This window comes from Natrix helvetica (genome assembly GCF_964273705.1).
Source record: "Natrix helvetica genome assembly, chromosome: 2".
NCBI lineage: Eukaryota > Metazoa > Chordata > Lepidosauria > Squamata > Natricidae > Natrix > Natrix helvetica.
This window is the reverse complement of record NC_138552.1, coordinates 200,157,101-200,180,257: the sequence shown is the minus strand read 5'-3', so window position 1 is coordinate 200,180,257 and position 23,157 is coordinate 200,157,101. Positions and strand designations below refer to the sequence as shown.

Sequence of the window (23,157 nt, the reverse complement as noted above, 5' to 3'; positions counted from 1 at the left end):
GTAAGGCTTTTGATAAGGTAGACCATAACCTACTACTAGATAAAGTAGAAGAATGTGGGTTAGACAGCATCACCACCAGATGGATTGGTAACTGGCTGACCAACCGCACTCAACGTGTAGTTCTCAATGGAACTGCATCTACATGGAGGGAAGTATGCAGTGGAGTACCCCAAGGCTCTGTTTTAGGCCCAGTACTCTTCAACATCTTCATCAATGATTTGGATGAGGGAATAAATGGGGAACTCATCAAATTTGCAGATGATACCAAGCTGGCAGGAATAGCCAACACTCCAGAAGATAGGCTTAAGATACAGAAGGATCTTGACAAACTTGAACATTGGGCACTATCTAATAAAATGAAATTCAGTGGTGAAAAGAGTAAGGTTCTACATTTAGGCAACAAAAACGGAATGCACAGGTACAGTATAGGTGATACCTTACTCAGTAGTAGTAACTGTGAAAGGGATCTTGGAGTCCTAGTGGACAACCATTTAAATATGAGCCAGCAGTGTGCAGCAGCTGCCAAAAAAGCCAACACAGTTCTAGGCTGCATCAACAGAGGGATAGAATCAAGATCACGTGAAGTGTTAATACCACTTTATAATGCCTTGGTAAGGCCACACTTGGAATACTGCATTCAGTTCTGGTCGCCACGATGTAAAAAAGATGTGGAGACTCTAGAAAGAGTGCAGAGAAGAGCAACAAAGATGATTAGGGGACTGGAGACTAAAACATATGAAGAACGGTTGCAGGAACTGGGTATGTTTAACTTAAGAGAAAGAAGGACTAGGGGAGACATGATAGCATTATTCCAATATCTCAGAGGTTGCCACAAAGAAGAGGGAGTCAAACTATTCTCCAAAGCACCTGAGGGTAGAACAAGAAGCAATGGGTGGAAACTAATCAAGGAGAGAAGCAACTTAGAACTGAGGAGAAATTTCCTGACAGTGAGAACAATTAATCAGTGGAACAGCTTGCCTCCAGAAGTTGTGAATGCCCCAACACTGGAAGTCTTTAAGAAGATGTTGGATAGCTATTTGTCTGAAACGGTATAAGGTTTCCTGCCTAGGCAGGGGGTTGGACTAGAAGACCTCCAAGGTCCCTTCCAACTCTACTATTGTATTGTATTGTATTGTATTGTAATTTACCACACTGACTATATGCTATTATGTAATATTTGAATTTTATGCAAATGTACACTATGAGTTTGGAGGGGGGGGTGCACCTACCGCATTTCGCGGCTGCCAAAATTTGTAACCTTTCCCATACCTTTTCCCTTTGTAAAACATTAAAAAACCAATAAAACTTTGTTTAAAAAAAAAAAGGTGCGAACTCTACAGCATCCGTTTGGAGTGCCCAGCAACGCGGGATCACCCGAGGTGGTCCGGATCAGGAGCCCCTGGCCAGCAAACGGGTGAGACCATTGCCTATCTTATTGGGGTGTTGATTTATGTTGGGGAAATGGCTGATCCAGCTATGGATATGAATGCAGGATTAGAGGAGGCAGGGCCATCAGGGGTAAAGAGTAGCAGGAAGAAGCAAGCCAAAGAGGCCCCTTCCTCAGGAGTAAACTCCAAGGTCTCTAATGCAACTACCAGGGCAGAAGAGCGCAGGCAGAAGGCCCTTGAGAAAAAAATTCAGAGGGCCCAAAATCAACAGCCTATTCTAACTGCCCAGCCCTCCCTCCTTCCGAGGATCACCAAGTGGCGTCCCCAGATCCACCTGTCTTGCTTCCCATGGGCCCTGACCCCCACCCCCCTGGCCTATTCAGAAGGGGAATTGTCTTCTTCGGAGTCCTCATCTTTGATGGAACCTGACAACAGAGGCAATTTCTTTGATGTCCCTCTCAATAGAGAGCGCACCTTTGAACAGGCTTCCCTCCCGGTTACACGTGGCTCTGGGGCCCCCACACCATGTACACCTCTCCTGCTGATATGGCAACAATCATTGCTAAAACCATTAAACAGGTCAGGGCTGCTGGCCTACAACAGCAACCCCAACCTGCTCCATCGACATGCCCATAAGCATGAATCTTCTGCTGCGGCTCAGCAACCTGATCCCTCTGCCTCTACTTCTCAGCCCTCATTTGGTGGGGAGCAAGATAACCTGCGGGACTCAGACCTGTCTGATGACGAGGTGGTCACCCCAGATACCCCTGCCTTTGCCAGATTATTCAAAACTGATCGTTTCAAGTCCCTTCTACTTAAGGCCATTAAAGCTGCTAACTTACCATCTTCTGCTTCAGCTTCTACTTCACAGGATAAACCGGCAGAACTGGCTTCAACTGAGGGTCCCAGTACCCCATTCACCAAACCCACAGTGGAAAAAGAGGTGATCCCTGTTCCCAAGATATTCCTGAGTGTCATCCAGAAGCAGTGGGAGTCTCCAGGCACGGGCTCACAGCCGACCAACCTTGACAAACGTCTCTACAACATTGCACCAGACCTCACAAAGTTCTTCGAGACTCCCCCAGTGGACGCACCGGTTGCAGCCCTGTCTTCACCTACTGTAGTCTCTGGAGCCCCCGAGGAGGTTCTCAAACCTGAGGAGAAAAGTTCAGATCAAATCTTAGTCAAAAACTATTAGGCTGGGGCCTGGGCTGTTAGGGCCTTTATAGCCACTTCCCTTTTCTCCAGGGCGGACTTGGTTTGGATTGAACAGCTTCAGGAACGCATCACTCCTACTGACACTAGATCCCATAGGGATCTCAACAAGATCAGGGCAGCGGTTGAATTTGTGGCTGATTCTTCCCTTAATGCTGCTAGGTTCGCTTCTAAACCGTGGCCTCTTCGGTCACGGCCAGGCGTCTGCTCTCGCTCAAACTACAGCAGGCGGATGTCCATACCACGTGGCACCTAGCAGCCTCCCCATTTAGTGGCACCCAATTATTTGGTAATCCCTTAGACCCGTACCTCACAGAATGTAAAGACAAGCGCAAGGTCCTTTCATCATCTACAAGAAACAGGACAGTCAGCCCGCTCCCTTCTATAGGAGGTCGCCCTTTCGACCGGCGGATGGGGGACCTTCCTTTCCCCCATCCACAACACCAATCCTACACTCCCAGACCGGGATCTCACCAGGACAGGTCTAGTAAAAACACACAGCATTTCCCTTCCAAGAAATATTACCGTGGAGGAGGCAACCACTATTTTTCACTTAGGAAATGACTATCTAGGCTCTCTTCCGATCGGAAGCCGCCTGGTGTTCTTTGCCCACCGCTGGGAGGAAACCACAACAGACAATTGGGTACTCAAAACTGTCAAATTTGGTCTCATGCTAGAATTCCTCTCCATCCCCCAGGAACACTTCGTGCCATACCCGGTCTCTCGGTGTCCACACAAGAGGGCAGTGATGGAACAGGCCATTCAGCACCTGTTCGAGATCCGGGCCATCCAACCATTTCCTCCCCATCTGGAAGGGCAGGGCTTTTATTCCCGCCTGTTTGTGGTACCGAAGAATTCTGGGGGATGGAGAGCAATCTTATATCTAAAAACATTGAACCACCACATTGTCTATCGGCGGTTCAAAATGCATTCTCCACTCACCATCCTCCAGGCGGTCAGGAAAGGTGACTTCCTCACGTCGGTAGACTTGACCGAAGCTTACCTTCATATCCCCATCTTCATAGACCACAGAAAATATCTCTGCTTCTCCTATGGGGGGAGGCACTTCCAGTACTGAGCTCTTCCGTTCAGTCTATCCTCTGCCCCCAGGGTATTCACAAAGGTACTGGCAGCATAAGCTGCCCACATCAGGTCATCCCCAGTTCAGATTCTCTGTTACCTGGATGACATCCTCTTGTTGTCCAGGTCTCCGTTTCAGGCAGAAAGAGATCTCGCCCTCACCATTCACACCTTGCGGAATCACGGGTTCAAGGTGAATCTCAAAAAGAGTCACCTCATTCCCAGCACTCACCATCTCCACCTCGGGGTCTTGATAGACACCATGGCGGAGAGGGTGTTCCATTCTCAGTCTGAGGGAACTTGTCAGGAAGGTGCTACGTCTATGCAAGGCATCCCTTCTTCTTCTCTCCCAAGTCTTGGGCAAGATGGTATCCTGCTTCGGGATTGTCCCATGGGCCAGATTTCACAGCAGGAGCCTTCAATGGTTCATGCTTCCACATCAAAAGGCCAACAGGAGCAGATCTCCTCTCAGGGTCCCCCTTCCCAGACAGGCATTACACTCTCTCAAATGGTGGCAGTCCCCGGCGATTTTGCAAGGGACCTTGTTCAGAGAGCCGTGCCATCTCCCACTTACGACGGACACAAGTCTGACAGGATGGGGGGCACACATGCAGGACCTAGTGGCTCAGGATCAGTGGTCCCTCAAAGAGAGCCAAAAGCGCTCAGTAAATAAATAAAACAGCATAAATTGGCTAGAATTGCGGGCGGTTCGCCTCGCCCTGAGACACTCCCACCACAGAGTTCAGGCCCGTCACATATTAGTCCTCACGGAAAATACCACGACCAAGGCACACATAAACAGACAGGGGGAAACTCGTTCCTGGTCCCTGATGCAAGAATCCAACCTGTTGTGCCAGTGGGCGGAATCTCACCTGTCATCTCTCAGGGTAGAACACATCTCAAGGGTCTCCAACGTCCAAGCAGACTGGCTGAGCCGGACAATGATAGATCAGGCGGAGTGGACCATCCAGCCTCTTCCATTGACTGACACTACGGTTCGGCCTCCCAGTCCTAGATCTGTTCGCGACAGCAGACAACAACCAGGTACCCAAGTATTACTCGAGGTTCATGGACCCCATGGCAGAAGGAATAGACGCTTTCAGATGCCAGTGGCCCAGTGGTCTCCTGTATGCATTTCCTCCCCTTCCCCTCATTCAGAGGGTAATTCAAAAAGTGCTGGAGCAGGTGGCAGAACTGTTGCTGCTAGCTCTGAATTGGCCACGCCGGCCTTGGTATGCCGACCTAGTGACTCTGTCAATCTCCACCCCATGGCACATCCCACGGTCTCTCCTGTCTCTACACCAAGGGTCAGTTTGTCATCCCGACCCACAGTGGCTGCAGTTAACCACATGGCGATTGAGCAGCAAGCCTTAACAGCCGATAACATCTCCCTCAACGTCATTGCTACCATTCAGGCATCACGCAGAAGCTCTACTAACCACATTTATGATGCCACATGGTGGACTTTTGCTCTGTGATGTTCCAACCAGACTGTTGACCCACTTAGGGCATCCATTCCCCAGATATTGGACTTCCTGCAGAGGGGGCTTGATCAGGGACTTACCCTTAACACGCTACATCAACAGGTGGCCGCTCTGGCCCCTGTTCTGGACGGCCTGGCATCCGAACATCTGCCTTCTCACCCCTTGATCCGGAGATTTCTCCATGGACTGTCCAACCCGCATCCTCCTGCCATACATAGATATCTGACTTGGGACTTACCTCATGTCCTAGAGGCTTTGACTTCCGCGCCCTTTGAACCTATGAGATCCACTTCTTTGAAACTGTTGTCCTTTAAAACACTGTTTTTGGTGGCTATAACCTCAGCCAGACGTATTTCTGATTTGGCTGCTCTATCAGTCAGGCATGACTTGTGTGTGTTCCATCCAGCCCGAGTTGTCTTAAGGCTGGACCTGACATTCATACCGAAGGTCAATAGCTGTTTCCACTGAGGTCAGGAGTTGACCTACCTGATTTCTGTCCATCTCCCCATAACGAGAGGGAGCGCAAGTGGCACACTCTTGACGTACGTCGTGCCCTCAAGATCTACATCGACCGCACCGCCTCGTTGCGCCACTCGGAAGCTCTCTTCATCTCCTTTCGCCAGGCCTCCTTGGGTACCAAGGCTTCATCATCTAGTCTGGGGCGCTGGATAAGAGCCTGAATTAAACTGTTGTATGAACTTCAATCCATACAGGTCCCTGCAAACATTACAGCTCATTTTACACGCAGCATTGCGACATCTGCGGCTTGGTCCACTCAAGCCACCTTGGAAGATGTCTGCTGGGCGGCCACCTGGGTGTCTCCCACAGTCTTCATAAGTCATGACAAGTTGGACAAGTACGCGTCGGCTGACGCGGCTTTTGGGCGCATGGTGCTACAACAAGTGCTTGTGCCCTAACGGACCTTTTTTACAATTTCCCACCCTAGTGGACAGCCCAGTCTTTGGTATGTCCCAGTCTGGCTGCTGTCCCTACGATAACAGGAAAATCGACGTTGGTTCTTATCTGATATGCTCATTTTCTGGTAGAGTAGAGTCAGCAGCCAGGGTTACTCAAAGGAATTCCTTGTTCAGAGGAGAGAGATACAGTGACTGTGGACTTTCACTTTTTGCTCACAATTCTCACTTGAGCCTACAGTTTTGTTCATCTGAAACTGTGGAGGAGCCACAAGGCTCCTTATGACACTTATGACATAATAAGTGTAGACTCAGTCCGATTGGTTAATGGGCGGAGCATACCCAGTCTGGCTGCTGTCTTTACTCTACCAGAAAATGAGTGTATCAGGTAAGAACCAACACCCATTCACTGTGAATCAGTTCATTTTCTCTCAGTCATTAAAAAAAAATACAAACCCAAAAATGTTGGCACGAAGGCTGCATGGACTTGTCCAGGCAATTGATAGGAGATGAAAATTTCCTAGCTATTTTTTGCTTGTTAATAAGGTATTCCATTCATGAAGCATTGTAAGGATTCTTGCTAAAATGGTAATTGATAATGCTGTCACAATAGAATGCTATGAACATCTTTAAATATGGGCTATTGATATTAAATATTCATGTCATAGAAGAATAATCCCCCAAATGAGTGAAATTTCCTTTGATATTCTTTTAGCAGCGAGAGAAGCTGCTTGGCTAGAAAAAGAAGAGAGAGCAAGGCAACACTACGAAAAACATCTGGAGGAACGTAAAAAGAAATTAGAAGAGCAGAGGCTAAAGGAAGAAAGAAGGCGAGCTGCAGTAGAAGAAAAACGGAAGCAGCGATTAGAGGAGGACAAGGTAGGAGTAGTTTCTTATGGGATCTTTGGGGCAATACGTTTCTATATGGAAAATAGGGTAGATAGTAGGTTCCAGTGAAAATTAGCCATCACATCCTGATATAAGTTAGTCCATTCACTCTTTTTTGGGGGAACCAGAATTCTGCCACTTACAGGTCTCCCTCTTGAATGTTTCTCATTGCATCCGGGTAGAAAAAGAGCAATGACGATGGCAGTAAAGACAGTGGGAATATAGAAATTTATTGATTCCCCCTCTCACTGGGTTACCTTAAGATCAACACATTTTATATAATTGATTGCATTTATCAGTTTAAGATTATTAAAATGAATGAAGGCAATGTCACTTCAGGCCAGTTGTAACAATTGGCTATCTCATTAGGAACGACATGAAGCTGTTGTACGCCGAACAATTGAGAGGAGCCAGAAACCAAAAGAAAAGCAGAACAGGTGGTCCTGGGGAAGTACGCTTCATCGTAGCAGCAGCGTTAATAATGCAGGTAAAATTGGAAACCAGGTATCTCACTCTGTCTCCTTTTGTGTGTGTGTGTGTGTGCGTGTGTGTGTGTGTGTACTACGTAATAGATACATGGGTTATTTAACTGAAGACCCTGCCTTTTGTACTGAATTGCATTTTAGACTTTGAGTGCATATGTCTGCAGATGTGTGGTGCCTCTTTCTTCTATGCTTAACTTTCCGGTATAAGAAACTGATCTAATATATGGACATTTGATCTCTCCTTTCCAACTTCATTTGTATTTGTATCTATTTGTATTTGTATCATTTGCTTTGTCTGTTTCTGTGTGCTAGCAAGCCAAGCTTTTTAAATTTATGAATTTAATTCGATATTTAGATTAGTAATATGATTTCTGATAAAGCAATGAAACCGATGATATATTTTGTTGTAGCTGTGAAAGTCTTTGTATAGGGAGGAAAATCCAGCAGTGAGCATTGCTATTAATTAATATTTAAAGCTCTTAGGCAGATTTATCTTTCCTCTGATGAACTTGGCTTTGAAGAGATTCCTCCCTCCCCCTTACATTCAGTCCTGTCTAATTCTCAGAGACCCCATACAATTTTTTAAGCAAGGTTTTTCAGAAGTGGTGAGCCATCGTTTCCTTCCTACGGCAGAGAGAAAGTGATTGACTCAAAATCATCCAGCTGGCTTTGGGCCTAATGTAGGACAAGAACTCACAGTCTCTTGGTTTCTAGGCCAGCACCTTAATCATTACACCAAAATGGCTGTCTCTGAGAGATTATCTGATATTAAATGAATATTTAAATTATGGCTTATCGCTTCTGTATTTTCCTAAACATATTTTTTTACAAAATACAATATAGTATGGTGTTATAAATAATACATAACATAATATCAATATATACAGTCTTGTACAAGTATAGATGCATACTATGAAGCCTGAAGTTTCCAAAATCATTCAGGAGGGATGGTTAAGACTTTGTGCATACACTGCACCACTCTGCTGTTCATTTCAAGCAGCCAGTTTCTTTTCTCCGGTCTCTGTGTGAGTTTTAGGCTATTTCAATAAATAAGAGAGAGGTACACATTGGTATAGGTACAAACCTCTGCAAACGTTATATTAAAAACCTAACCATAAATGTCCTCTTCCACTACAGTCAAATTATGAGGAAACTTCATTCCATCTGTCCTGCAAAAAAGGATACTATTCATCTGTTTTCTAAATGTCATTAAAAAAAAAACCTAGAGGAATTCCTCTGTTTTCACCTAATCTCCATTGATGGAGAAGGAGGATCTTATTATAGATGGACCTGAGCTATGCAGAAATTGTATTTCTATTAATACTTTATTTTCTTTTGAAAATGCACTAGCAAGCATTATTGCATTTGTTATGGGACAAAAACATTGATCATTGCTCTTAAATTATAAGTAAAATGGTAAAGTCCCCTTTAAGACAAATGCAATTGTTAGCAATTTCATGGACATCTCAATTCAGAGCTCTTTTGGCAAAAGTATGGAAGTGGCTTGCTATTGTTTTTTTTTTAAATTGCCTAGTCTAACTGAACACTTGATATTTTCTGATGTTTTCTCCTACTCAAGTACTAACTAGAACAACTTTATACACACACACACACAAACACAAACACACACACACCTAAAATGAGTTAGATATTTCTACAAGATCAAATTGCTGTCTTTTTCATAACAACGTTCTACTTGTTATTTTTGCTTCTTTTTGTGTAACTTGACTGCTGCCTTTTAAGTTTTTCTTTACTTTTAAAAATCATTGTCTTGCATTCTGTCCTAGGTTATTTTGTTGAATCATCCTTCACCCTTCTCGATTTAGCAGGCTTGGAGTACCACTTCAAACCTCTGGGTGGTGCTAGAAAACTCGGTACATAAATCACTATGATTTGTTGAATTCACCACAAGTAGTTTTCTCCTCAAAATAGGAGCAGTATGCCAGTACCTAATCCATCTTTTGTAGACTGTGTGCATGTCTAACACCGCATAGACTAGAGCTGATAGCTAGCCCTCGCTTTTTCCTCAAATTTACTGAATTTATTACTGGGCGACTTAAAGAATGTGGCACAACTTCTCAAAATGCATTGTACAATTCTGAAGCGATGCTGCCTATTTGGAATATTTTTAAACCTTGAGAAACAACGGTTTCAAAAGTCTTTTGGATACAAGAAAAAATATTATTATTTTTTTGTATTACTTATTTTATTGTAGAGTGCTTTAAAAATTTGCGTTTATTATTCTTGAAAGCTATTAATTGTTATATCTTCAGTATGATTTCATGTTTTTCAGTGGTGCAATTTGTCACTGCATTTTAAAAAAAAAAACATCATCAGCACTTTAAGAAAAGCAAAACAATCCTGTCACAGAATTGCCCCCTGTACCTACCTATTCTTCAAAAAGGTTCTCACTGGTTATCATTCAGGAACCTTTCCTACTATTTCCAGATCAGGTGGCACATAAGACTTCTGGAAAATATTTGCACCAGCATCTTTCCTAGCTCTTCTCGTGGTTTCCTTTCTTTGCTCTGAGTCCCATTGTGTCATTCCTCTCCATGCCCCTGTTCATTTTTTTGCGGGGGGGGGGGAGATAAATGTTTGCTTTAGAGGAAAGTGGCTTTATGTTGTTTTGAAAAAGGAATAAAAGGATTTCAAATGACTGCTGGGTCACGTCACTGTATATCCATGCTGAAAACTCAACTGTCCTCTAAAAAAAAGCCCCCAAAGTCATCAATTTAGAGAGGAAATAGCACGGGGAAATTACATTATGTGCAGTGTGCACTATAGTGGAAATCCTTAGTTAAAGGACATCATGTAGAAGATAAGGAAGAGTTGAACATTCCCCCACAAAGCTACAAGAAATGAAGTTTTTTTTTAAAAAAATGGTGAATTGGATTATATAACATTTATCCAGATAACCATTCAGTGGTGCAGCTTTTTCTCAATCTGACATCCTCCAGATGACTTGGGGCAATGATTCTCAGAATTCCAACTAGTATAGCGTTTGTTCTAAGCTGTGTTTGCTCTGTGACACCCAAATATTTCCAGGCAGAATAGCTCAAAGCTGCCTCATCCTCCCTGGAAGGCATGAGGGTAGAGAAGGCTGCAGCGTTGGTTTCTAAGATGTCAGTTGTATTAAATGTCGCTATACTCTGAGGAAAATTTTTTTATTTAGATGCATCAAAATCCTTTCCACCCCATGACCTTTAAGGGGATTAACATCAACCCAAATAACCTATAATTATGCTATTAAAAATCTGAAAAACAGTGAGGTTTTTGAAAATGGAAGTACTCCTGGCTGTAAGATTGCATGCATGAGCTGCACAGAATTCTGCCTATAGCACTTTCACAAGTGCCTGGAAATAATCTCGCAGGAACTTCTTTAACTTGGAAGTTTCTGACTTTGAAATTCCATGGTTTTCTTTCTGTTCCCCATCTTGTTTCTATATCTTTCTCATATGAACATACAAGGACATGTAATACTGAGAGATTCTAGTTCACGGGACTCTCTTACCAAATAGTTAAATGTTCTTGGTTTTAAAAGATCTGGTTTTATTACTCATTTCATTTCTCATTTCCCTCGAGTTTACTGCATTATCTTGAATACATTGAATGAAATAACCCATTTAAATCTCATTGCTTTATTTCTTATTCTTCATTTGCATTTGTTTCATTAAAGAGAACATTGCTGTTTTAGTAGGAGTTTGGCTGTGATTTGAAATTAAGCATGCAATCCTATATTTATCTTCCAAACAGTAAACCCTCAATTGGACTTATCACGGGATAACTATAGGATTCCATTTTGTGCCCAATCTCTGAGTCACCTAAAAAGAAAATCCCTTGATATATCCTCACAAAGCATAAGAAAACAAATCTTCCTATTTATGCTCTGGAGGACTATACAAAGTCACATTATTGCATGCGGGCTGTCAATTAGCATTATTTCCATTTGTTTTAGATCCAGACAGGCGATCTGTTTCAACAATGAACCTTTCGAAACATGTTGATCCAGTCATTAACAAGCGGCTCTCCTCCTCATCTGCAACATTACTAAATTCTCCAGACAGAGGTACAGTTTGGAAGAAAAGTGAAAAACAAAGGACCAAAGAAAAGAATGTTCCGTATGATAACTGTTTTGAAAAATTTGAGCAGCTCTTAAGTAATTTCCTTTATATTATTAGAGGAAACAAAATGTGGCTTTGGACAAAAAGCCATCTTTTGGATAGGGAAAAAAACCCCCACAAATGCATAAAGCAGTGCTTCTGTCAGGCTTTTTAGTAAATGATTTTTTTAAAAGAAAAGTTATAGAGCGTCTGCTCATTTCTCCATTGTGCATGGAATATATTTTAATTTTTGTGCATCATCATTGGAGTAGATCATATTCATTTGATTATTTTTTCCCCATTTTTACCATTAAAGAGTGATCTTGAACCTCACTATGGTTAGTCAGTTTTGGCTAAGAAACCTTGGCTAAGAAACTAGATATTCAATCTTCCTATTGGCTTCATATCTTGACATGCTTACATGTCTTCCCAGAGAGATTATTCTGAGCTACATTTCAGTCTTTCGGCTGTTTAAAAAGAAAGCAAGTTATTTTTTCATTGTTCTTACTTTTAATTGGATATAGAGAGGAATTTTTTAAAAGCTGCTCAGTGGTAATCAAAATGTCTGAAGAATTCTTATACTTGGTTTAGATGCAGATATATTTTTTTAAACCAAAGATTATTTAGATTTTCCATTGTAATGTGAAACATGGTTGGAAGGTCTCATATTTGACAAATGTACATATATGCCTTATAGAAAATTTCACTGAATTGAATGAGGCTAGATTATGTGCATGGAATATCTCGATTGCCATATGATTGTTTATGTTAGTGAATTATGTAGCTTTTCTCCATATTTGGAAATAAATACATGTCTATGATTTATAATTGTCAAACTGACAATTCCATTAGCTTTGAAATTATTGTCTCACTGACAATAAAACACTATATATATCAGAGAAGTAATTTATTCTCTTTCTCAAAAGCCAAATGCAGTGTTTCCACTTTCATATTAAAACAAAGGAAGACAACCATTTTGTACTGTAGTCAGGGACCATACTTTTAGAGATGAGGCGAAAGGCAAATTTATGTTTTTATAATTATGACATGAAAATTTACGCTACTTATGAGTCCTGGTAGCGCAGTGGTTAGAATGCAGTATTGCAGGCAAACCCTGCCCACAGCCTAAACTTCAATCCTGACTGGCTCAAGGTAGACTCAGCCTTCCATCCTTCTGAGATTAGTAAAATGAGGACCCAGATTGTTGGGGGCAATATGCTGACATTGTAAACTGCTCAGAGAGAGCTGTAAAGCACCAACGTGATATTGCTATTGTTGTTATGTCATCTGCCCCCAGGTTGCGGCCTTAAGCCACTGAGAACTGGGTCATGGAAGTGTGTGCTTGTCCACTGCTTGCGTGAAACTATCCCCTCTCCCCCTCCCCCTTCCCCTCCAGTCTGCAAAGCTGGAGACTTTGGGGAACTCTGTTTTAAAGAACAGCAATAGGAATACTTTGAAAAATCGGATTCACTAAATTGTATATTATTTATTTATTTATTTTAAAAATTACATACTTCAAGTTTATCAATTATTTTCTGATAGTTACGTGTTTTTTTTATCACACCAAGTAAAAATAATCTTAGTAACTTTTATCACTTTCTCTTAAAATACAACAAATGATCTCTTCATCCCATATCCTGTTAATCCTTTCTCTTTGCTGGCTGTTTCTTTCCCATCAAATGTTTTTTGTGCTGAGCTCATAATTACATTTTTGGACAATATTTTATACATATATTCCATATTCTTAATATGGGACTTCTGACATAGTCATTTTCAAAATCTACATTAAATGTAACTATCGTACCATAGAAAAACCAAACGTTAGATCCGTGATGGTGAACCTATGGCGCGCGTGCCACAGATGGCACCCGGAGCCATATTTGATGGCACACCAGATGTCAGCTCCGGCGCTCATGCGCATGCCAGCCAACTGATTTTTTGCCCTCCCCAGGCTTCAGGAAAGCCTCCGGAGGCTGGGGAGGGCAAAAAACGGCTCCAGCGCGTCAACACGCAATTTTGGCACTCTGTAAAAAAAAGGTTTGCCATAACTCCCTTAGATCATTCTCTTCTAAAATTCTTCTATTTCTCAGCAACATCTACACTTTTATCCAAACAAAACAGCTGGCTGAAAAATAGTTTTAAATCAGCAATCCAAATATTTCTCAATCCTTAGCATCTTGGATAACTTTACACTTGCCATATAAACCTAGATACAGAATATCTTTCTACCACTGCTTAAATGATACATCGATTGTCAAAATAGGTATTGTTTGAAAGAAAAGCATCATTTAAGGCAATATATTCATTTTTTACAACTAAGATTCTCCCCAACAATGGCAGTTGTAGTTTCTTCCATCTTAACATGTCCTTCTTAATTTCATTCCATGTCTTAATAAGAAAAAGGAAAGATTTTGCTTTGTCAGAAGTCACTTCACTATGGAGTGGTGGTTCCATTCCATCAGAAACATCTAGTCTGCCATACAACATCAGCGATTTGTGTGTACGTGTGTGCCCTTGAGCCAGTATGCCCAAAGGTGCTTTTCCTTTAGGCAACTAGACTTTTTCTTTGAGCATGTTTCGCTTCTCATCCAAGAAGCTTCTTCAGAGCTCTTGAAAAAGCACCGTTGAACACACTGACTCAAGGACACACACATACACAAACCAAACGGCTGAGGTTGTATGGCAAACCTGATGGAATGGAACCACCACTCCATAGTGAAGTGACTTCTGACCAGCAAAATCTTCCCTTTTCCTTATTAAGACATGGAATGAAATTAAGAAAAACAAGAAAGTCCAGTTGCCTCTTGAAAAAGCACCTTTGGGACAACTATGACCTGGATGACTGAGAATCTCCATAGACTTTGAGTCAGTGTTGACTCCTAGCCACTGTCTGGACAAATGTCTATAGAGTGGGTGGAGTGGGGTTTTTTGGTAAGATTTCATAAGTGGTTTGCTATTGCCTGTTTCCTAGGGTTATGAGAGAAAGACTGGCCTAAGGTGATATCGTTGGCTTTTTGTCTAAGATGGGGTGAGAACTCATGGTTTCCCAGTTTCTAGCCTGATCCCTTAACCATTGCATCAACTGGCTGGCTATCAGATGTGTAGTTATTATCTTAAATTTTAGAGTGCTCCCAGAAGGAAGAAAAAATAGTGTTTTCATGCTCCATCACTCATTTGGTCCTTGTTATTCTCTTCTCATTGCTAGAGAACAATTTATTGGATTTAAAATAGTATTTATTGAATTTTCTAACATTTAAAAGACAAAAGACAAAACACAAATTTACACTTATAACAGCTTTTCCATATTGGTATCCATATCTTTCGTAACAATTTTATTTACAAAGAATTATATCTCTATATCATTATCCTAAGTTATATGCTTACTTAAATACACTCTATATATTATACTTTTACCGTTTACACCTTAAGTTGAACACTTACTCTCAAGCCAGGAATATCATCTATTCACACATTAAATCCAATATATTACTTTACTTTTATTTGCGCTTATACCGCCCCCTCTCCCAAAAGGGACTCGGGGCGGTGTACAGTCCATACAAATACATCACATGAATAATTAAATAATTAAATTGTTAAATTGTTAAATAGATAAATATGGAGGAGGTTAAAAAGAACTGTGCAACTAAGTAAAGTATCTAAAATATAGTTTTATATTATAATATAATTATAATATATATTATAAAATATATATTACATAGTACTCAGTGAAGGAGAGGGAAGAAACCAAGTACTATCTAATTTATTAGATTTAATGTGTGTAGCTGAAGTGGCAGTAAATATAATAAAAGATGTCCATTAATTATACCAGTCAGAGAGGAGAAATAATAATTCCAATACTATTCCTTAGGATTTTGCTATAATATTTATTTTTGTGCTTCCTTATCTAGATTGGTTAAAGATACAGATTTAATGACGAATGACATGCTTAATGGAACATTCTTAATACATTTTGTATTTTATATAATTTGCCTGAATATGTTTCTATTAACTGTAAAAGCTATTTTACCCATGTTTCCTCGAAAATAAGACGGTCTTATTTTCTTTTGACTCCCAAAATAACCACCTGGCCTTATTTTCAGGGAGGTCTTATTATTTTTGAGGTGCAGGAGGCAGCGAGCGTGGTCAACTCATGGCTGCTGTATGTTGCAATGTTTTCGGGGAGGGCTTATTTTCGGGGTGGGCTTATTTTAGCACATGCGCTCAAAAGCCCGATTGGGCTTATTATTCAGGGAGGTCTTATTTTGGGGGGAACAGGATACAACAATTCATTACAGAACATTTTTTATAAATGCATTATATCATTACATGGGATAATGATTTCTTATCTTTTCATACATATATATACCCATAAATACACACATAAAGGATGTTCAGATTAATGTAAAACGTTGCAAAATAATGCCTCCAGGATTGAACTTTGCCTTTTCTTTTCTACTCCACTTGGTGAAATGTATGTATGTTGTGCACACAGTTAATGAAATGTTTTCATGTTTAATATAAATAGATATGATTTCTTTTGATACGTAATAACTTAGAATTATTTTCATGGTAAATTGGAATACATTCAGATTTTGGCGGTTCCTGTAAATAAATATGTTGGATGTAGACTTAAGATGACCATAGGGATTTTGCCAAATCAAAAATAGTGGGGATTTTCATGAGCATCATGAAATTCTTTAACAAACAGCAAATCCATGGCAATCTAGGTTCTCCCACTTATGGCAAGAAATAAATGAAAAGTCTGCATCTCCTCTGCCTCAAAGGCAGGCAACTTCTATTCTTCTCTGTGGTTTCAATTTCTGCTCATAATTAGATGCAGTGTAAAACATCTGTGCTTAATCCGCTGCCTTTAGAGCCGCTGAAGTAGCTCACAGTAAATGATTTCTTTATGGTTGTGGTTAATTATAGGAAATGTATTTGGGAGCCGTTTCTTTTTCTGTGAATAATAATTAACATTGTGCTGTTGTTCTTTCAATATTTATATTTTTATTAGGCCCAATTAGTTAGGTTTCTGTAACATGTCAAATTGCTTGGAAGTATTTTTGGAAATAATTGTTGAAATGGAAAGGCAAGATGAATTAATTAATTAATGATCAGTTGTCTTTCCAGTGTTTTTAATAAACACTTATGTGTAATGAGGTCAGGGTTTAATTAAGCACTCTGATGTGATTCTCTGTGAAAGACATTTGATCTAACATCTCACTTATATGATGACATTTAGCTCGACGAATGCAGCTAAGTCCATGGGAAAGCAACATGGTTAGCAGGCTTCTGACCCCAACTCATTCATTCTTGGCCAGGAGTAAAAGTGTAGCAACTTTATCTGGAGATGCAGGTAAAATGAAACATCAATCATTTCGCTTTTCAGTTATATCATTTTAAAAGTATACAACTTTTTAAAATTTTGTTTTGGAAATTTTGGGCTGGTTTGGCTGTTGTCTGAATCTTGATTCAACGATTAATTTGCATTCTTTTCTCTCCTTCCATTTTTTGAGCTCTTCTTGCTTTTCTCTGTAAATCTCTAAAAATTCAGCAGAAAATTATCCAATTTCAATAGCAAAAAGTGTCTCTGACTTCAGTAACAAGTTCCCCATCATGTTTTAGAGAAATCTTGTAACCATACCTGTCCTACTTATATACTAAATTGACCATTTTATGAAAATGGTTTTAGATATAATTAGATATGAACATCTAAAATTACTTAGTCAGTAAAATTAGTCAGTAAAACAGAACTTTCAGTAAATCAAAATTTCTTCATATAGTTTCCAATATGTTACCTATTACTTCATAATCAGATTCCAATTCAAATATGCCTCAATTTCTCATATATGTAGTTTAACAAAGAAGTACCATGTTTATATGAATTCAGACAGATTTGACAAAAGTTACATTTTTATATAAATTGAATGAATAAAATTAATATTGTCTTAATAGTCCTTTGGGAAATGAATACATTCATAGCTTAATCAACAGTTAATGTAGGACATTCCAGTTGTTTTCAGCTTAATTTTTCTTATAAAAGAAGAATTAGATTAGACCTAATAAAGTAAGAATCTATTGTAGCAGAGAACTGTTAGGTTTTGGATGGCATAAATGCAGGCATAAGTATTTTTCTCCTGCAATTCTGGGAATAAATATCCTTGTGGGATTAATTCTTAGGTAGACCTTTGTACAATTGTGTATTTTGGTAGACCATATTTCTGCCTAAATAGGAACAAATGTAATTTCAGGCCTCTAATTTGTAGATAATTTGTAGATAATCCCAGGATATCTCTAAGCATTCTGCTTTTTCTCTGTTTGTATATTAATACTTTCCTTCCTTCGTTTCTTCTTTTCCTATCTTTGGTTCCTGCTTCCGGTTCCTGCTCCTGTCCTTTGGGTTTCCTTCTATGTATTTTGTTAAATATATACATGGGAAAAAAATAAATACCCTAGTTATCCCCATTTGTCCTCGTTCAGCATCTTGCAGCACAATCAGCCCTCTCTCCTTCAAGGCCATAAGTTGCCAAAGTCCAGCAGACCGAGCAAAACTGTTTGGCACAGCCCCTGAGGTTAGACGGCGAAGGGTCACACATTCAGCTGGGGTAAGTTCCCAAACTGGGAATAAGCTTGCACCTTTGATGAAATCCTGAATACAGCAACCTTGGTTCTTTTCCTTATCATAAGAAAGTAGTTAATACAGAGGGGGGGAACTGTGGATATGGAATCATACTATTTGCATGCTAAGATTTGTGCATTAAGACTACCATAATGATTCGGGTTTATTGTCAAAATTTTTGTAACCAAAAGGATTATTCACCTAGTAAACTGCCTACTGTTTGTGAATATTTCATGACAAATGGGAAAAGTTCATTAGTGTTTGCATTTTGAATTCACGGCTTTGTGTGTAAAAATGAACTAAAAGATTAGGAAGACATTTCCAGATACTAAGTTTATATAACTGATAGACCTTTAAGGGAAGGTCATAAAGCAGCAATGGCAAACCTTTTTTGGCTCACGTGCCATAAGTGGGGGGAGTGCAGGGGGATCATGCACGGGTGTGCCACACCCATAGTGCAATGCACGAAACCCCCCAGCACGCATGTGCGCATGACAGGTGCTCCCCCCATTTTTTCCATGTTTTCCCCCTCCCCAGGCTCCAGAGGCTTTATAGGAGCCTGGGGAGGGCGAAAAGAGCCTCCCCCTCCCCCCGGAGACTCTCTGGAGGCTTCAGGAGCTTCCCTGAAGCCTCCGGAGTGCAGAAAATTGGCCCTTGGGGCAAACTGGAAGTTCGGGAACGGACTTCCGGTTTTCTCGTAGGGCCGGTTTAATCCCTCCGGAGCCTTCAAGGGCCTTCTGGAGGCTTCTCTGAAGGCTCCGGATGATGAAAAATGACCCTACAAGCAAACCGGAAGTTTCTCTGAAGGCTCCGGAGGACTAAAAACAGCCCTACGAGCAAAGCGGAAGTAACTTCCGGTTTGCTCATAGGGTCATTTTTCATCCTCCGGAACCTTCAGAGAAACCTCCAGAAGGCCCTTGAAGGCTCCGGAGGGCTTAAACCCGCCCTAAGAAAAAAACGGAAGTCCGTTCCTGAACTTCCGGTTTGCCCCTAGGGCCAGTTTTTTGCACTCCGGAGGCTTCAGGGAAGCTCCTGAAGCCTCCAGAGGGTCTCCGGGGGGCAGGGGAGGCTCTTTTCCCCCTCCCCGGGCTCCTATAAAGCCTCTGGAGCCTGGGGAGGGGAAAATGGCTTTTAAAAAGGCTGAACTCAGCTGGCCATTGCGGTCATGCGCGCTGGCCAGCTGTCAGGGCAACGCCTTGCGTGCCCTGACAAATGGTTCCACGTGCCACCTGTGGCACGCATGCCATAGGTTCGCCATCCCGGTCATAGAGCATTGCAAGTTATATGCTTTGTGTACAGAAATGCTCAGACAAATTCCATCATCATCTGTAAAAGGCTCGTGCTTGAAATCAAGAGAGCTATTAAGTGGTGTCCATGAAATGAGGGTCCCCCAAAAAATGTAAGATGAAAGTTGCAAAAATGTGACACGGACATAGAGTGACAGTATGACAACTATGTGTCGGAAAAACCCTTTGGATATTGCTGGAGCTAGGTTGAGTAGGACAAGGCAGTCTCTCTGGTTTTAACTTTGGCCTGTTTTAATGTGTTATAATCTGTACAGTAAGGAAAATTGTCTTGATGGAGACTTGCAAGATCCTTTAGTAAGGGGATATGGGGTGAAATATGTTTCATATAGTACATATATAAGCGATTCAGACAGGGACGCTCTAATTCACTGAAGTGTAAGGAGGCACAAGGTACAACACAATCAGACTTTCCAGATTCTATTATAGCTAATGTCAATAAAAGTAGTTTTATCCATTTATTTCATTTCTTGGTACAGCCTACCTGGTGGGGTTGATATAAACTGCAATCAAAAAGGATCATTGTCTTTCTTGAAAACTAAAAATGTTTACAGGGCCAGGTTAAATATAGGGCAAATCAGAAACACATTTCACTGAACTCAAAACCAATGTGTTTGGAACGGATGTATTGAATTGCTTGCGTTCATCCATTATGGTTTGTGAGCTGTAGCTTTTCACTTAGTGTCTGTGAGGATAACTTATGGTTAAGCAAAGCATTACCAGATAGTGCCAAGATATTGTTTATCCAATTAGCCAAAAACTCTGCATTCATGGATAGTGCTAGGTTATAAATGATGATTCATAAACCATAATGATGGGATTTACAAATCAAATTGGAAACAAACAAAAATGGAATGGCTTAAAATAATGTTTCAATCCACATAATCAGAAGATATGGAACACTATTCTTACAAAATGCAAATTAAAACAAAAACAAAAATTACATATCATGAGCCCAATCTTTTATCCTCTTTTGAAACTGAAGGATAATTAACACTTGTACAGTAGTAATTTGCAATAGCAAATATTTATTTCTAGGTGCACTTAATAAGGCGGCTTTCTTTCTGTAGCTATGCAAAATGCCTCATTTGTCCTATTTGTTCAATATTAGAGTAGCAGAAAAGGAAAGGAAAGAGGACTCTCATCAACTAATCCTTCATCTGGTAAAAGAAGAACTCGTTCACCATCTGCCTTCAGAAGTAAACAAGCTGCTTGGTAAGTAACTTAATATTAGCTTTTATTTCATCTTAGTTCTGTTTGCATCATGTATAGTTGCTGTAAGAATTTGCTGGTATCTGAACATTAAAAAACAATTGGCTATACAAATAGGAAGAAGATACATATATTAAAGGATCAACCCTATTCTGAATTTTTTCCAGATTGATGGAGAGTCAGTGGGACCTTAAAACCGAGTCCCCCAATCTGGTAATATCCCCTTGGGAATAATGATGTCTGTAGGCAGGGACATTTAGTGATTACTCTGAAGTGAGGCAAGGTTTCTGCTTCTCAAAAAAAATGCCCTGCCAAAGTCATTTTGTGATTATGAAAATGGTACTACTGTTGATTTCTAGCTGAAGAGAACCTTGTTCTTTGTGAGAAAAAGAAGCAGATAAATTTTAATAAATCTTTAACAAAGTGTACTAAGCTGTGCCTCATTGAGGTATAACATCCACTTTTGGTGGTCCTCCTTTTATAAGATAAAATGATGTTTCCCAGGTAGATTCTTTTTCCCCACTCCTCTCAAAGCTACTTCAGAAAGGTGGGGAAGAATGGATAGAGATGGGAAAATGTTTAAAAGCAATAAAATGGAGTAACAATAACTCAACAATATAATATAAATGTACTAGATTGTGTTGTTTCTCTGTGTCATATAATATACTGTAGGTGGGTATATACATAATGTTTATTATTTGTTGTTTGTTTATATCATGTTTATGTAGTATATATTGGAGGTGATGACCCTTTGAGAGCTGTATCAATGAAATTTCATTTTAATGTATGTCGATTAGTGTAGATTTAAAGTGACAATAAAGTTATTCAAGATCTAAATCTAAATTGTGATTACTGGTCCCTCTGTGATTCAAATAGGCATGCCTCCAGATCAATGCCTGCCCTGCCAGTAACACCCAGAAAGATCATTTTGCTACCTGGATCTTCCAAAACACCTTCCATTCAAGCTCGCCCTCCTTCCCCTGGCAACATTCGCCCAACAAAACATGGGAAAAAGGGGACGCTGAAGGAATCTGAGAAGATCATGGAACAAAAGCCAGACCCTAAAAAAACAGCTTCAAATCCCAGAGCAGCTTCAAGTGAAGAGACCTGTAAACCAGAGTCCACTCAAAGTAAGGATCAGATTATCAGTCTTCCAAAATGTTCCTTACCCAATTAAGTGCTTTGCTCCCTTTTCATTACAGAGTTTCGGATATTGTTTTGAATCAATGTGGATAATTGTAACATGTTTATTTCCAGTGGTTTAGGTTAGGAAGCTAAGCAGGGTTGGTTACTAATTAAATGGGAGAGCAGAGAAACTACCAGGATCACAGGCTAAAATCGACATAGTTGTCTGCGTGAAATCATTGAGACTATTTGTTTAAAAATTGACTATATGCTTTGTGTTTTCTTTTGTTTTGTTTTTAAATCGAAGTGGAATGTGGTTTAAATGACTAAATTGAAATAACTTGAAATAATATTCACGTACACTACATGTTCTAACTAGTGATTATTTCAGATTTTAAGATCTCCTTGGGCAATAATTCATGAGTGTCTCTCTTGTTAATGGCAATTCTGACTTAATAGAGCTACATCCTCCTCACATGGCCCACAGGAGTGCACAACCTGTCTATCACCAAAGTTACCTGTGGTCTCACTAAAGTATTGGGTGTAGTCTTACAAAACTCTCCCCAAATTATGGAAAAATTGTAATTTTAAATGTACATAGGGTTATTAAATCATAGGAAGTAATTATATTAATTGCTTTTCAACAATTAGTGTTAGTGTGGATGAAAAGATCAGACCCTAGGCACCTGAAGTATGGGATACCTTAGGGTGCAGGTCTCTTGCTGCTCTTCTGTAATAAGTACATGAAACCACTGGATGAGGTCATTCAACACCACAGAATGCAATATCTGTGCTGTTGATACTCAGGTATATATTCCTACCATTGGCCAGCTAGGAGCTGACCTAGTGCCTGGGCAGCAACGAACTCTGACTCAACCCTACCAAGACAGAATGGCTTTGTGCTTTGCCCCAGCATCAACCCTCAGGGTTTGATGTTGTGTTGTCTTTGCTCAGTGAGGTAGAACTCCCCTGAACAGAGCTTATATGGAATTCAGGACTCTTCCTAGATTCATTGTTCCTATTAAAGGAGCCATGGCTAGGGTGTACAAATTCATCTTGTGCATACCAGTTATACCTGTTCTTATACTTGTTCACAATCATTCATGCTTTGGCCACTTTCTTTTACAGCAATGTGCTGTATGTTGACCTTCCCTTGAAGGCCACCCAGAAGTTGCAACTGGTCCAGAATGCAGCAATGTGTATAATTTTAAGCACCTGGTGGTTTCCTATATTTTACTGCTGCTGCATTGACTTCTTGCTGGGTGCAATTCAAGGTGTTGTTTATCATTTTACAGTCCTGAATGCACAGGGTCAGGTTATTTAAGTGACTACCTCTCCCT

General features: G+C 40.4%; 1 protein-coding gene across 2 annotated transcripts in view; it reads left to right on the top strand.

The window, feature by feature from the left end:
• The window catches only part of MAP7 (microtubule associated protein 7), a 116,289-nt gene that overhangs the window by 80,435 nt on the left and 12,697 nt on the right, over nucleotides 1-23,157 (top strand). For both annotated transcript variants that reach the window (XM_081945099.1, XM_081945098.1), the window contains exons 4-10: nucleotides 6,797-6,960; nucleotides 7,339-7,456; nucleotides 11,413-11,523; nucleotides 16,800-16,913; nucleotides 18,038-18,162; nucleotides 20,592-20,695; nucleotides 21,569-21,822. In XM_081945099.1, coding sequence (XP_081801225.1) covers nucleotides 6,797-6,960; nucleotides 7,339-7,456; nucleotides 11,413-11,523; nucleotides 16,800-16,913; nucleotides 18,038-18,162; nucleotides 20,592-20,695; nucleotides 21,569-21,822 — 990 coding nt within the window. The remainder of the gene's footprint in view (nucleotides 1-6,796; nucleotides 6,961-7,338; nucleotides 7,457-11,412; nucleotides 11,524-16,799; nucleotides 16,914-18,037; nucleotides 18,163-20,591; nucleotides 20,696-21,568; nucleotides 21,823-23,157) is intronic.